Raw genomic sequence first — 15,824 nt, 5'->3', positions numbered from 1 at the left:
TAATTTATTTTCTTTAATGGTCACGAAATGGTACATATCGTCACCACTGATGAAGACCATAATGTTTCGTCAATTTTATAGGGGGCTAATTGTGTTGAAGCAAGAGAGAAAAATTTTTTTTTGATTTATGGTTACATTTTTAAGAACACTCGTATCCTAATTTTTTTTCCAAAGCAGAAAGTTTAGATCTTCGATCATCTTCAGTTTGATCAAACATATTGGAAACAGAGAGGACATTTTCAGAAATTGCAGCAATGATTCTTCGACTGAAAGAGCTCGTAAGTTGCAAGCAAAAAATATTTTTTAATTCCTCTCATTTTCTTATTTACGAGGCGTGTATTTGAAGTAAGGTCTCCATTTATTTTTTTCACATTAAATAACATTTATTTACTAAGTCTTGTACATTGCTGTAAAGCTTGAAATCTAAGCTATTTTTCTACGTAATCGCCATTCACTTTGATGAGCTTCCTCATTCGTACGACAAACTTTTGTATCCCCTCCTCGAACCTCGATCCCGCCGCCTCGCGCAAGAACGCTTCATGAACTTCTTCATTGTATCAAGAAATTCTTCCCCTTCCTCTTCAAAACTGGCGAAAAAGTCTTGGGCACATTGGACACTTTTGACTTTGTGCTCCGGGGTAAGCATTTTCGGGACCCACCTGGCTGACAATTTTCGGTATTGCAGGTTATCCACCAAAATAGAATGAATAGAGTTCCTACTGCACACATCTTGGAGTTTTTCGGCCAACTCATTGAGAGTCAACCTGCGATCTTTCAGCACAAGCGCCTCAACTTTCCGCACTGTTTCGTCCGAGTGTGACGGCCTGCCGCTGCGCTCCTCGTCGTGAACGTTTAGTCGGCCAGCAGGAAATTCTCTACAACATTTTCGAACGTTTTTCACGGCCATACATTTCTCACCATACACTTCTTCCAATTGACGATGAATTTCTATAGGTAGAGTTTTTTTTGAGTGCAAAAACTTAATGACTGAACGTAACTCGCACCTGGCGGGAGCGACAACCGGCACTTCCATTGCAAATGGCTGCTACGTCAAGACTGAGCGTCCTAATGAGCTCCACCAGATGTTGATTGGTGGAGGGGGGCCTAACGTATACAATAGTGTTGCCGGATTTCATCTAGCTCTACTTGCGGCGATACAATGGCCTTGGAGACCTTACTTTAAATACACGCCTCGTACATAACTATAAAATGCGGATATTTATTACATTCCGAATGAAAGTTGGTGAAAGCCGATTGAGTTTATTGAAGCAGAATGGTTGGTGTATAGTTGTAGTTGTGGGTGTAAATTTTTCCGTACTATTTTACAGCTAATTTGTAGTGGGATCATACTAATTTATTTAAAATTGATACGCTACTAATCAGTGTCCCTCCCTTTCCTTTGCCATAGTAACTATGTTGAAGAGGGGGTACATAGCAATTATTAACGCATCAACCGATAATTAATGGGACCTTAACACTGGCGTGACAGTGGGAGAAAGGACTATCCACATACATAACTTAAAGATTTCTGAATAAATACGCTTTTTGGTTTGACGGAAATTAACTAACCTAACCTAACTTAACCTAATCTGTGTAGATTAGGTTAACTTGATATGTATCAACTCACTATTTTAGAGTTGAAGAATAACATAAGGAAGTTTGAAAGGGTCCACAGACATTCTCCACACACAAAGGCCTTTCAAAATGATCAAACTAAACATTTCGAAGCGAAGGTATTTCGAGATTAATAATCATAATATGAAATAATATCTGTTTATTCGACAATTTGTTCTGCTACATCCAACGAAAAAAATACAATTGATTTTTTAAAGATTATATTTTGGCATTTGTTCTGTTTTGAGGAAGCCTTATTTCCCTATTCAGATTGAAAAGTTTGAGTAGAATGCATAATATTATTACGAATCCTAAAATCATGCATAAATCTCGGTCTCTTTTTAATAACTTCTTCCTCTTTATTTTTTAATTTTTTCGATTTGAATAATTCGAGTCAGTTCACTTTCATATATCAATATGCTATGTCAAACACTTATGCTGAATACTACTGGCTGTGGTATCAACATTTATGGTAAAAACGGACCTAAAACTAAACTTGATTGATCTCAAATAGGCCTGCACTCTTTATAAAGTTGAATAAATTTTTTTTGTTCATAAACATTATACTTAGTTAGTCTCTAAGTTGTATATTAAATTCAGTCATAAATAGATGGTTATCATCGAATAAAACGCAGTTTATATTATATTTTTCCAGATTAGGCTTAAGAAAATAGTTCGATGGTTTCTCAATGGACCAATGTAATTCTGTTATAGTTGTTTATGTAGGAATTTATCAACGTGAACATTGAAGTATTTTATCAAATTTTATATTTATTCGCATAATAGTTTCAAAATGCATTAAATTTTGTCGTGGTTATAGAAAACTCAACACTTTATTCGATTTTGAATAGATACAAAGAAAATTTTTTTTCTCGAATTTTAACAGCCTGTATCTTTCACCTGGTATATGCAAAAGTATGTTAGTTCATGAGGATTGAATTTAATCTACAACTTGAAGAAACATCTGGTACTATTCTATCAGAATAATTAAAATTATTATTACTAATAGTAAATTATCAAATTTTTTAGAGGCGTTGAAATTCTCATACAGAGAAAGCGAATATATTGATAAAAAATAAAAACTATTTCCATGTTAAAATAAAAGAGATTTTTGGTATAGTAGAGTAGAATATCAATGGTTTTGTTTTTGCTTATCCAAGCATGACATATACCAATGATTTCTAGAAATTAAAATTATTATATGTCGGAAAATGCACAAAGTAGATCAAGAATGTATATTTTCTATGAGAAAAAGGTGCCAAAGTTAAGATTGTAAATGAATCTAGCATAAATAATCAAAATCTTCCTCACAAAGGTATGTTTTTGGATACGATATCATCAGATGATTTAACAGTCAATTTTAAGTGAATGTAGCACCCTGTATATCAAGTCGATTTTTTCTATGGCTCTAAATCTCAGAAGGTGCCAATATGATGTTGTTTATATCAAATATTTAGCTGAATGTTTTGAATTTAAAATGTATATCCTGTGATTTTGAGTACTTCAACTGTGTTGTACTTACCAACTAACATATATTTTTGTATGTAATGGTGCTTAAAATATAATTATATCTATATTTTGAAAAGTTCAACAAATTAAATATATAGGTACAATGTATATGCCTTCCAATACCCTATCGAGATGTCATTGTGATTCTCATCATGGTATCCTACTATTCTTAAAAATAATGTTTTTTGTCACTTTGAATGTAGCAACATTCAAGATCAAATTATATGTTTAAACTTTTGGAGAATAGATACGTGATTGTGTATCTATTTCATTTCACACCTCAAGTTCCATGCAAGAAATTAGCGTAATTCAAATTTGTAGTTGTAATCATCGAAATGTATGTCACTGTAAGTTATCACACATAATATATAATTTTATTAAGATATTTTGTATTTTTTATATCCTTTCGAAAAATGAAGTAGTTGTGAAATATTGAAATATTTGCTCAATGATTTTCATGTAAAGCAAATTTTTTCAAATTGATATAATCCTGGTAATTATACTGTTTTCATAACGATTGTTAATACTTTTTGATGAATTCGTTTCAACTATTAAATTCAAATTTGAAGATAAAAAACCATTAAAACTCTCCGGCTATTGAGGTAAAATTGTTTTAAAGGTCCCCAAGTGCACAATGTTGTTGCTTGATATACCAAACTGTTGCTTCTTGTTCGAAGGACTGTATACTGTTGATCGTGGATGAAGGAAAATACGAGAACGATTTTTAACTTGTTTAATCTGCCTTGTTAAGCGAGAGAACACAAACACTGACTATGATTGTAATGGTTATAATACTAATAACTTGTGAATACTACTGAATGAATTACTTATTGAATACTAAATTGAAGAAGCACTCGCTGAAGGTTAGAGCATGGTGCGAGTTATCATAGAGTTGAACCACAGATGAATTCTTCTACTTCTAGTGTAAGCCTTAATCTTTCAATAAATGAGTTTCATGACCTTCCTATTGTCAGGCAACAGGCATTGACTTGATTCTTGCTAGATATTAAATCTACATTGGCAGGGAACTGATCTTATGTACAATGCGCTTGAAACACCACGATTCTTCCCAAACGCCATTGTCCTCCTTCAATACAACTAATAATGTTCCGATCTTCAAATTCTGGTCATCGTCAATCATCCATTTATGTCTTTGCTGTAGAGATGTCAGGTGTTCCGAAGACCAACGTTTCCAAAAATGTTGTACATTTTGCTGTAGTCTTTCATATAACTTCAAACGTGTACAGGGAGTTTCTGTCAAGTCCTTTTGTGGTACAGCCATCAATGAGTCACCCACAAGGAAATGTGCAGGTGTAAGGGGGGATAGGTCATTAGGATCGGAAGACAATGAGGTAATAGGACGTGAGTTGAGCACAGCTTCAATCTGACAAATAACTGTATATAAACCTTCACGGGTGAGATGAGCATTTCTTACAACCCGAAATGATATTTTACAAATTTGATAACGGCCTCCCAAAGTCCCCTTTGATGAGGTGAGGCTGGTGGTAATCTCATGCCTTGCGTAATTAATTGGGCCTGAAACGATCCAAACCAGTTTCTGTAATGTGAGGCAGTTATGACTCACTGTCTTAGTGTTGACACATTTTAGACAAAAAATCAGTTGACTCTGATATTGTGGGTACTGTTTTGTTATCTGCATTTGTATTCTTCCCATTTTCTTTTGGTAACTGAATCTAATTCTGATGACAATATATATACTAAAAGAGTATCCCAGCTTTCAATGGGTTGATTGAAAGCTGAAAATCTAATATTTTCATTGAAATTGTCAAAAATGAAAGTGTGATTCGTGTTTAACAGGAGGTAGTTCAAATATTAATTTTACATGCGTATGGATGATTAATCTTTTGTTTTCATATATTTCTTTCAATAGTATCCATGCTACAGAATAGTTTTCTGAGGTGACATCTATTGATCGTATCAACTCTGCCGCTAAGATTTCAGATAATAGAATTTTTGGACATCAGAAAGTTGAGAGTTCGAATGAATTAATGAATTGAAGGTATCGTAAAAGGTTAACCATTGCGTATAAGAACCCTGGAAATCTGGTAAGGTCAAATGAGGTAATTCTACTGAATTTATTGGATTGTTAGAATCAACAGAACCGTTTTCTGAAGGACATGTTTTAAGAGAAAGTTTAGAAATTAATTCAAGTGCATGTGCTTCTAAGTCAAAGTAAGTTTCCTCAAAATATGCTCGCTCGTCATCTTCTATATTTCCGGTTTTTAACTCAATACTGCCTTGTATTTGATCGAAAGTGTCCTAAAGTGTTTTCAGTTTTACTAATCTACTTTCGTCCGAAATATTTGATAGGAACTTGCTGAATCGCGTTAATTGACCTTTGATTTGTGATCTTTTAAGTGTTAATGCTCCAACCATTTTGATTTAGTTATATGCGAATATATACACTATACTTTGTCAGATTAAAATACTCAAAATGGGAATTGGATGTGGATAATAATATATAATGAATGAGAATGAGTGTACAGGATATTGGATGACTTACTGTTTATTCTTGATGTTGTATTCAATCACTTGTTTGTTTGATGTATTTTGATTGATTTGATGTATATTCAAAATGACCGAAAATGTATTTGATTACTTGTTTAATACAGCTGACGAAGGATCAAGGATATAATTGTTATAACACTAATAACTTATGAATACTACTGATTGAATTACTTGATGAATACTTATTGATTACTAAATTGTGAAAGCACTCGCTAGAGGTGAGAGCATGATGCAAATAATCATAGAGTTCAACCAGAGATGATTGATTCTTCTTTCTGTGTAAGCCTTAACAAAATTCAGCTTATACTCAACGACAGTATAATTGTTATTTATTAAAGTTTAGGGGTGTCTGGCAGAAGGTACTAACTATTATAAGTGTTTGGCAATGGATGACAAGTTTTCTTAAGTTAACCGAAGAAAATATGAAAAGATTGAGCTTTATACTTTAACAAATTTAAGGTATTATTTCGAACACCTTTACTACCTATTACCTGCTATAGTAACCACAACCCAAACTCTATTTTCAACAAAGCGATAAAACTGGCAATTAGCATGAAAAAAGCCACAAAAGACCGAAGATGGCACTACCGTAAAATGTGCTTGTTAAGCCGAATGTTAGCTGGTAGAGAGATTGTGTAATCAATAGTTACACAAATATTGGGATAATGCAACATGACTCATAACTGAATAACACAGAGATGAAGCAGTAAAAGACTCACAACCTTATTCCAAAAGAGATAAAAATTCAACGTTCAACTTGAACTCTTTTTTCTGATAGAAGGTTATCTCTTGTATAATCATGATATTTTCATTTGAGATATAACCTTCTTTACTTCAGTTCTGTGGGCTCGTAGACTGTTCATGAGACTATCGTTAAGACTATCTGACTGGCAAGAGAGACCCCTCTAAATAAAATCACTGAAATCGCACTGATGAAACTTCTTGAAAAACTAGAGAAGAAAATAAAATATACCTACGAGGACGCTAATAACAGAATTGGAAGACCAGCTCTGAAGTAACAATATAGTGATACCCCAGAAGCAATAAAAGCATATCAAGAAATATAAAAAACTACAGAACACTTTAAATAGAGGAGAAGGCAATAAAGTGCTGAATGAACACAGCCAAATGCTGAAGAATGCACGAAAAGAACTGATAATAGACACATTGAACCAGAAGATTAGAGCTGAACACAATCGACCAATCAGCATGGAAGATGTAAAAATACTTACGGCGTGATGACAAGTAATCAAGAAAGTGAAAACCTGAAAAGCTTCAGGTAATGCCAAAATAACAAATTTTATGTCACAGAAGATATCCAAAAAGGGATAGCAGCTCTAACCAATATTGCCAATCAAGTGATAAGACATTATGCAAAAAAAAGATGAAAAAAATCAGAACTTCAAGTGGAGATAGAAATTTCCCACAAAAGTACAGGACTGTCCTTTCTAAAAAAATGGTTGGGAGCAGACTAATCGATGAAACTAAAGCTCTGAATCTATTATCACTCGAACAATTCAGATTTAAAAGAGATCAATCCTCAGAACATCAACTATGAGGCTTATCAAATATTACAATGAAATATTTCAGAACTAACAAGCCACAAGACTAGTGCTACTAGATGTTGAGTTTGGCACAAAAGACTAGCCTACAATAATATGAAAATGGTAGGCTATATTATCAAAACCTGCAAGACGATGAAAAAAAAAACCGGAGAGGCAGAAATTTCTACGCAGTATTTACCAGAAGACAAGTAGAATCAGGTGTGCCTCAAGGCTCAGTACTAGGATCTCTAGTTACTGTTTGACATCCATAAATAAGACATCCCAAGAAATCCAAGAAATCTGTCAGCCCTTTATGCAGTCAGACATCGAAGATTAGACGTCATATAAAGAAGTCTGCAAGAACCACTAGAAGATGTAGTGAAATGGTGCATTAAATGAAAAATGCGAATGAAGGGCAAAAAAAGCCTGTCTGTTCTCCTACAGAAAAGAAGACTAGAGATCAACTCAAATCTAATGGAGAAGTGATAAAATGGTTGGTTCGAGAAAAAGTGAAATTTATTTCAAAGCTGAAGCAGTTAAAAATAAATTTGGGGCAAGTATTATCAGAAGTAGTAGTCGAGACATAAAATATATAACAAAAAAATTAAAAAAAAACTGTAGTAATCAACGTGATAAGATCGTGAAAGGTTGTAGAGTTTTTCATTTTGTTCTGAATTTCTTCTAGTTTGAAATACATAACTCTTTTCTTAAAAATTTTGTACAAGAGCCTATTGCGGCCCTAGTACACATAAATGTTATGGATTGCAATATACAGGTGAATTGAAAAAGATTAACACAAATCTTCAGAATATTTTTATTCAGTAATCTTCAATATGAGATATTTTATTACTAAATAGTTTGTTATCTACAATTCTTCGATATATATTGAATTATCGGCCATCACTAAAACGCTCCAGCCTGAGTGAATTTACATTCTTAACATAATTCAATGTTTGTTGTTCCTAAACATTCCGTTTGTTTTTCGAATCATCTAGCTATATAAAAGTTTGTGATATTTTCAGGGAATTTATGTACAAATATTCTAGGGTAGCGGTATCGAGGCTTCGTATCAAATGTTATAGAGTTCCTATAGTAAAAATTAGTATCATAGTTTGGTGTGCTTTCTTTCGTAGATAATTATAATTTTATATTTTTGTTGTCATTTGTTATTTCGTCTCTTGTTCTTGAATATTCTTCACATAACGTTGGATATCTTGTTCTGTTTTTTCGGTATGTTGGAGATATTCTTCTCATTCGCATCTTCACTCTATCTTTCAACTTTTCGGCCAAGAACTCTAAGGGCAACTTGATCACATCTCAGTTATAAGCGTCGTCACTTGAACCTCTCACGAATCTCTTTCTAGTAGATGATTTTCCAATATTGGTATCTAAACTGGCCGACCTTCTTTGTCTTATTTGAGCAGCAAGAAGTTCGACCTCCCAGTTATGACTAGAATTTTCGTATTCACCAGATTCATAACCGGCCTGTTCCGAACTGTCGCCTAAGTCAGAATCTGTGTCTGTGTTAGATTCTATGTTCAATACAACATTATCTGAAGATCTAGGTCTGGTAGACCACGTCGGTCTTGGAGACAGAGGTAGATGGGATAGCTCCTCGATTTCTTCTCTCTCTTCGTTCGTTGGATCCTCCCAAGAAGATTCTCGGCCGATGATGGTTTCCACAGAATCCTTAAATGAAAGTTATTGTATTTTATTGCTTCGCCAAATATAAATTGCTTATCAATTCACAAGAGGTGGAAGAAAATTTGAAAAATTTCATAAGGATTATCTTACAGAAGTCTTTAAAATTCAATCAGTACATAGTGACTTAAATAATAAAGTCACTGTAATTCAGAACGTCTATCAGAGCCATCTAGGAAAAAACAGCAATATTATTAGAAAATTTATACCTGAGAAAAAGCAAGATGAATTGAAGGAGATTTTGGGGTATGATACTATTCACTAGTAGGCACGAGTTTTTGAATTATGAAATTGAAACTAGTATTCTTGCTGAACTAAACAATAATTAGTGATGATAACAATAAAAAAATTAGAAGTATCAGAGTAACGTACAACTGAATTGTAAACGTTCCTCGCAGTCTCGTTGTAGGTATTTTAGTCTTTTTCCAAGAAGATAAAAATAATGAAGATCTTTATTGAGAAAAATTTGAAAAATATACAAATTGAAATACACTATTGGGGGCAAGATTTAGCTCGCATATATTAGGTAAAGCATATTGTTGAGTACGGTAGAATTAAAGTTAAACCTTAACCTTGCATTTCCTGTCACAAAACTGAAAAATAAATTGAAATACTCCATCTCAGACAGCACACAGATTAAAAAAAAGTTATAAATAAATAAAGGAACACTTCAAAAGAATAGACACCAGCATGAACTTGGTCCTAAGTTGATAAGGTACACTTCAAAAGCATGCTCAAAGTATGGAAGAGTATGGCTTAGGGTATGCCGATATCATATTATTTGATGGTTAATGCAATGAAAATACCAACTGACAATTAACTGACTAAGGCTTGTTTCTATGCAACCTTTTGTTTTCACCTTGCATATAATCGACAGTGCAGACCATACGATACTACTGGAAAAATTAGAAAATTATGGTATCCGAAATAATCAGCTGAAACTCATGAAAAGTTATTTGCAAAATAGAAAGCAAAAGTTCCTCTTGAAAACAAATGAGTCCACATGCACATCCAAGGAACTAGAAGTATCGATGGGAGTAACACAGGGAAGTATTTTGGGACCACTGCTTTTTATAGTGTACATAAATGACCTTCCGGAAATATGCTCAGAAAAAATTCAACCAGGCGTTAAACGTCCTTGCGAAACCTATGCCACTATTTATGCAGATGACACAAATATTGTGTTAACAGCCGAGGAACCACAGACAGCAATAAACAGAGCAAATACCATTTTAGGCGAGGTAGAAAAATGGTGTAGAGTCAATATATTGAGATTAAACATGATCAAGACGGAATGTACTATCTTTCACACTGAACGAACTGGCCACACAATACCTGAACAGCTAATACTAAATAATACTGAAATTATTCCTTCTGATAATGTAAAATTTCTAGGAATTTGGATAGATAAAAACTTGATATGGAAAAAACAAATAGAGAGCCTCATCAAAAAACTGTATTCTGTTATTTATAAATTAAATGTAATGAACAATCATGTTCAGAAGAGTACAATAAGCATACTGTACACAGCCACTTTCCAGTCTGTCATGTCATATAAATAATATTCTGGGGAAATAGTGTATTACAGAACAAAATATTCACAACTCAAAAACGAGCAGTAACAACAATAATATGTGGTATGAGATATAGGGATTCATGCAGGGGTGTATTCAAGAGAGAGGGAATACTGGCCGTCACTGCTATATATGTAATGAGATGTGCTTTGTTCTTGTTCAATCGTAGAGAACTGTTCCAGGAGTATGAAAATAACAACAACACAAGAAAAACAAACCTATATATATATCCGAAATACAAATTAACCTTACACAAAATAGCCCAACATATATGTGTATAAAAATTTTTAATGTTTTACCAAGGAGATTCCATGAGATGAGAAATTTAAGAGACTTAAAAAAAGAGCTAGCTGATTTCCTGATAATCTGCGAACCATATACGAGTAACATTCAAGAGTTTTATGAAGTGTGCAGACTTCACAAATAATTGAGAAATTTGATGTTTATTCTCATTTTTGGAAGTATGTTTCTTTGTAATTTCATTATGTGAATTAAATTTTATGACGTCACTCTTACCGCAGAATTGTATCATATATTTGCTTTAAGAAATGAAGGGATTATTATTAATCTTTATATAATGAGTGTGAATGATTGACACCCACCCTGAATGATTCCTCACGATTCCTCTCCAGCTCAAATATATGCGCCTTTAACCTATTGATGATCTTTTCTTTGTTCTTTATTTCGTCTTCTAGCCTCTCGAACCTGTGATGGAACTTATCCTGCATCTCTTGAAGATGTGTGTTCATTACTTGTTTTATCGCTAGTAGTATATCTGTGAAATACTGCTGTTCATCATCTAGAGCTGACGAGAAAAGAGAGACAATTAATATAGTAAACAATAAAATGGGGATCTTGGGAGTTGAGGATTCCATGCTTGCTTGGACTATTCAAGTGGTCTCCCTACCTAAATAACCCACCTTTGATTACTTTCACTTGATTTGTCTTGTTCGTCATAAGCTGTAATCCCTTCTCTACGTCAGACACCTTCTGGATGTGCTGTTCATACTGGAAATCTTCCCCGATCTGCGTACTTCTTTCCACCATCGAGGAATTGACCACTGGGAAGGGGCTCTGCGGGGCACTGTGTGTGGTGCACTCTGGCGGGCTCTGTAAAGTATCACGATTGAAGGTGACGCTTTTCGACAGTTTACTATGTCTTGCCGCATAGCCTTCTACGGTGGGCGCTCGCATCAGCCTACGAAACTCCGTGGAATCCAAACGCTCTGGCATCCTTGGATCCGAGTTGTTCTGGAGGACGTCTTCGGAGAGTTTCTTCAGAATTGACTTCAAGTTACGTCTTTCAGGCGTTTCGTTCGATTCAGTGCTATAGGAAGATTTAGTAAGACATTAGAGTTTGTGATCAATTACAAAATAAGGAAGTTTCTTGAGTCTATTTTGAATATATGGTTTCTTGTTTGTTATGTTATTATACTCTTTATATGAACGTGAGTTTCATTTAAACCTTTTAGATTGTTCCTAGTTTACAAGCCATTTAGTATCGACATTTTACAGTTTTTTTACAATGAAAAAAGTATCGTGCAGGTAATTTTTAGGCCATTGATTGCACGTTGTTATTTTTATGAAAATTGTGTTTTAGGGTGAAACAATAAGTTGAATTTATGAACAGAAATGCTCGAAATCAGCATGCACAGAGGCTTCATGATGCACTTCAAATGAAACCGTCATTGAAAAATTAAGTCATTCAGGCAAAACTAAAGGATTTTGCACAACAAAAACATGAATATTCAATATATATGGTATTGGACGTCTGTATAATTCTGGAAAGTATGTTATTCCATTTGGGTTGAAGTGAAGTTACCAACTAATAGAGCATACTATGAATTTTTAAAAATTTTTTGGTTGTACCCAAAATAGACTGCTTTCATCTATCGGGTGTTTTTTTTCGAGGTATATAACTTTAAGTTGGAATTACTGTTTAATATGGTGACCGATTTAAAAGCTGTCCAGTGATTTATTCTCAGTTTGGTTTGGCAATTCATCATGAACAGACTCACTCCTGAACAACGCTTGCAAATAGTGCAATTTCATTTCGAAAATAATGGTTCTGTGCGAAATACGTATCGCGCACTATGTCCATTTTATCGTCGACAGAATCATCCATCAGAGCAGTTAATTCGATTAACCATGGAACGTTTTCGCATCACGTTTACTCTTATTGATAACTCGCATCCCCAGAGACGCCGTAAGGTGCGTACAGAAGAAGCTATTGCTGCTGTAGAGCGTAGCATTGAGGAAGACCCGAATGAGTCTATTCGCCATCGAGCACAGAAATTGGATCTGTGTCCATCCATTTTATGGAAGATTTTGCGGAAGGATCTTGGTTTGCGTACTGACAAAATCCAACTAGTGCAAGAATTGAAGCCAAACGATCATCAAGTAAGGCGTAGATTCGTCGAATGGGCCCAAAATGAGATTGCCGTTGTTCCCGATTTTCATGAGCGAATTTTGTTTAGCGATGAAGCGCACTTCTGGTTGAATGGCTACGTCAACAAACAAAACTGCCGCATTTGGAGTGAAGCAATCCTCAAGTGTATGTCGAAACACCGTTACATCCAGAAAAACTGACAGTTTGGTGCGCTTTATGGGTTGGTGGAATCATTGGTCCCTACTTCTTCAAAAACGATGATGGCCAGAACGTTACAGTCAATGATGATCGGTATAGAGCCATGAATACTAACTTTTTCATTTCTGAATTGAACAACCATGATGTCCAGGAGCTGTGGTTCCAACAAGACGGTGCGACATGTCACACAGCTCGTGCCACAATCGATTTATTGAAAGACACGTTTGGTGACCACCTAATTTCACGTTTTGGACCTAAGAATTGGCCTCCAAGATCTTGTGATTTAACACCGCTAGACTACTTTCTGTGGGGCTATGTAAAGTCATTGGTCTATGCGGATAAGCCACAAACCCTTGACCATTTGGAAGAAAACATTCGCCGTGTTATTGCCGATATACGGCCACAAATGTTGAAAAAAGTAATCGAAAATTGGACGTCCAGATTGGACTACATCCGAGCCAGCCGTGGCGGTCATATGCCAGAAATCATATTTAAAATGTAATGCCACAAGATTATCTTGCGGATAAATAAAACTCATGTCAATGGAATAATCCATCGTTGTTTTATTACAATTTAAAGTTCTATAGCTCTAAAAACAAACACCCTTTACAAGGCGCAATTATTGAATGTTACCTGGAATGTAGGGAACTAGGGGCTATAATGGGTGCTGTTAGATGGTGTTTATCTTGGTCGTGCATCCTACAGCCCTCAGAGTGGGATCTAGTCAAATTTTCTGCCTCTATACTCTGTTGGTTGTCTGGTATGTCCAAACTAAAGCTTCTTGTCTTGATAACGGTTTCAAGTTCTTCAAGTTTTTGTCTTTCGTTCAATATTTTCAATTTTTTCACGAAAGGAAGGCTACCATACTCTGGCGAAAGATCATCGATTGATCTAGAAAATAATTCTGATTCATCAAAAAATAATGGAATTTATTATTTTAGGATTAAGAACTCAACTTCGCATAACCTAGGGAGAAGCTTGCAATTTAATCAGACTATAGTTAGCTATTATCAAATCCCCGAATGTAAATAGACATAGAACACTATACAATGCAATAATGAAATAGAAGTTGGTATTTTAACAATGATCGTATTTTTGTACACTCTTAAATTCCACCGAAAGTAATACTGCGAATGAAAGATACACTGCGCAAAAAAAATTAACGCACATTCTGAAAACCTCAATTTTAATGAAAGTTAACTCTACATTGAATTTATAATTTATTTTTATGTTCTCTCGGGAAGGTTTTGAACGAAACAAGACACATTAAATGGAAGAAAAATTCAGGATTTCACCGAATCTTATGTGGAAGAAGAGAAATAAACAATTTTCAAAATACTGAAATGCTGATAAGTGATTTAAATCTTGGTATTTCCACCCCTCGCGTTAATTACAGCTCAGCAACGACGGTTCATACTCAAAATGAGTGATCTTAAAATGTTCTGATCTAATCCTTCCAAGATTTCTCTGAGTTGGATTTCTGAGTCATTAAGAGTAGCTGGATGATTTTCTGAACTCCTCAGCCTTCTATTGAGGTTGTCTCAAAACCTGCTCAATCGGATTGAGATCTGGACTTCTTGCTGGCCATTCCATTCGAGAGACTTCAACCTCTTCAAGGTACTCCTGAACGATGCGCGCACGATGGGGTCTGGCATTATCGTTCATGAAAATGAAATTTTTACCAATGTATGGGGCAAATGCTCGGGCAAATGTCACTACATGCTCTTCAAAAATGTTCCTTATACCTATCAGCATTCATAGCTCCATTATCAACGACCACTAGGTCTGTGCGAGCAGTCAAAGATATTCCACCCCATACCATAATCGATCCTCCCCCGAAACCAGTAGTATTCAGGAAATTGCACTGAGCATATCTTTCATGTGGACGTCTGTATACAAGGAAACGTCGATCACAATGGTAGAGGCAGAATCTAGACTCATCTGTGAAGAGAACTCGTTCCCAATCAGCCTCTTCCCAATGGATATGCTCTCTCGCAAAATCCAAACGCGCCTTTCGATGGGCTGGGGTAAGAGCTGGACCTATTGCCTCGACACGAGGCCTTATTCTCTGAGGCGATTTCTTATTGTCTGAGTGCTAATTTGCACCCTATGAGTTTGCTCAAGCTGATTTTGAAGAAGGTGAGCGGTTGCAAAACGTTGTCACAACGAAGAAACTCTCAAGTAACATTCTTGAATGGCAGTTGTTACCCGTGGTCTACCCTGTCCTGGTCTTCGGACATTCATACCTGTCTCCCTGAATCGCTGCAACATTCTGGACACACTTGTATGGAAAACTCCACACCTTTCTGCAATTCTTGTCTATGTCCACCCTTCTTCTCGCAAAACTACCGCTTTGGCACATTCCTCTTGCGTCAAATTGCGTGTTTCGCGTTGCATAGCGATCGAGTGTAGATAATCAAACGAAAGAAAAACTATTGATCACTAGAATTGATCGAGAACAACTGATTTCAGAATGGAGCCAATACATTCAAAATCTGATAATCTCATCTTTTTCCTGGTGGGAAAAAACATCTGTATTGAAGAAAAACGTTGAAAGTGGATAACATATCCATGCATAATTCTGATAAAATAATTATCATTGAGAACACCTCCAGTTGTAGAATAAATTTGAGATTTCCATAATGTGCGTTAATTTTTTTGCGCAGTGTATTATTTGCATATAATTGGAATTCGAATTTTAGATGAGATCAGATTCAAGGAAAGGAATGATAACGCAATCTAATTTGCACAAATTAAAAGACAAAA

At 35.1% G+C, this 15,824-nt stretch overlaps 1 protein-coding gene across 5 annotated transcripts in view; it reads right to left on the bottom strand.

Annotated features, from left to right (window-relative positions):
- Positions 1-8,003: 8,003 nt before the first annotated feature.
- LOC123675051 overlaps positions 8,004-15,824 on the bottom strand; it is a 167,064-nt gene continuing 159,243 nt past the window's right edge. For 4 of the 5 annotated variants that reach the window (XM_045610286.1, XM_045610288.1, XM_045610290.1 and 1 more), the window contains 4 exons: positions 13,692-13,949; positions 11,392-11,798; positions 11,074-11,276; positions 8,004-8,885 (listed from right to left, as the gene is read on the bottom strand). In XM_045610286.1, coding sequence (XP_045466242.1) covers positions 8,514-8,885; positions 11,074-11,276; positions 11,392-11,798; positions 13,692-13,949 — 1,240 coding nt within the window. In that variant the 3' untranslated portion in view covers positions 8,004-8,513. The remainder of the gene's footprint in view (positions 8,886-11,073; positions 11,277-11,391; positions 11,799-13,691; positions 13,950-15,824) is intronic. The other variant, XM_045610287.1, reaches the window with a different exon arrangement.

Source organism: Harmonia axyridis, chromosome 3 (genome assembly GCF_914767665.1).
Source record: "Harmonia axyridis chromosome 3, icHarAxyr1.1, whole genome shotgun sequence".
Lineage (NCBI taxonomy): Eukaryota > Metazoa > Arthropoda > Insecta > Coleoptera > Coccinellidae > Harmonia > Harmonia axyridis.
Note: the sequence above shows the minus strand (reverse complement) of the source record. Positions and strands in the feature narration are given on the sequence as shown.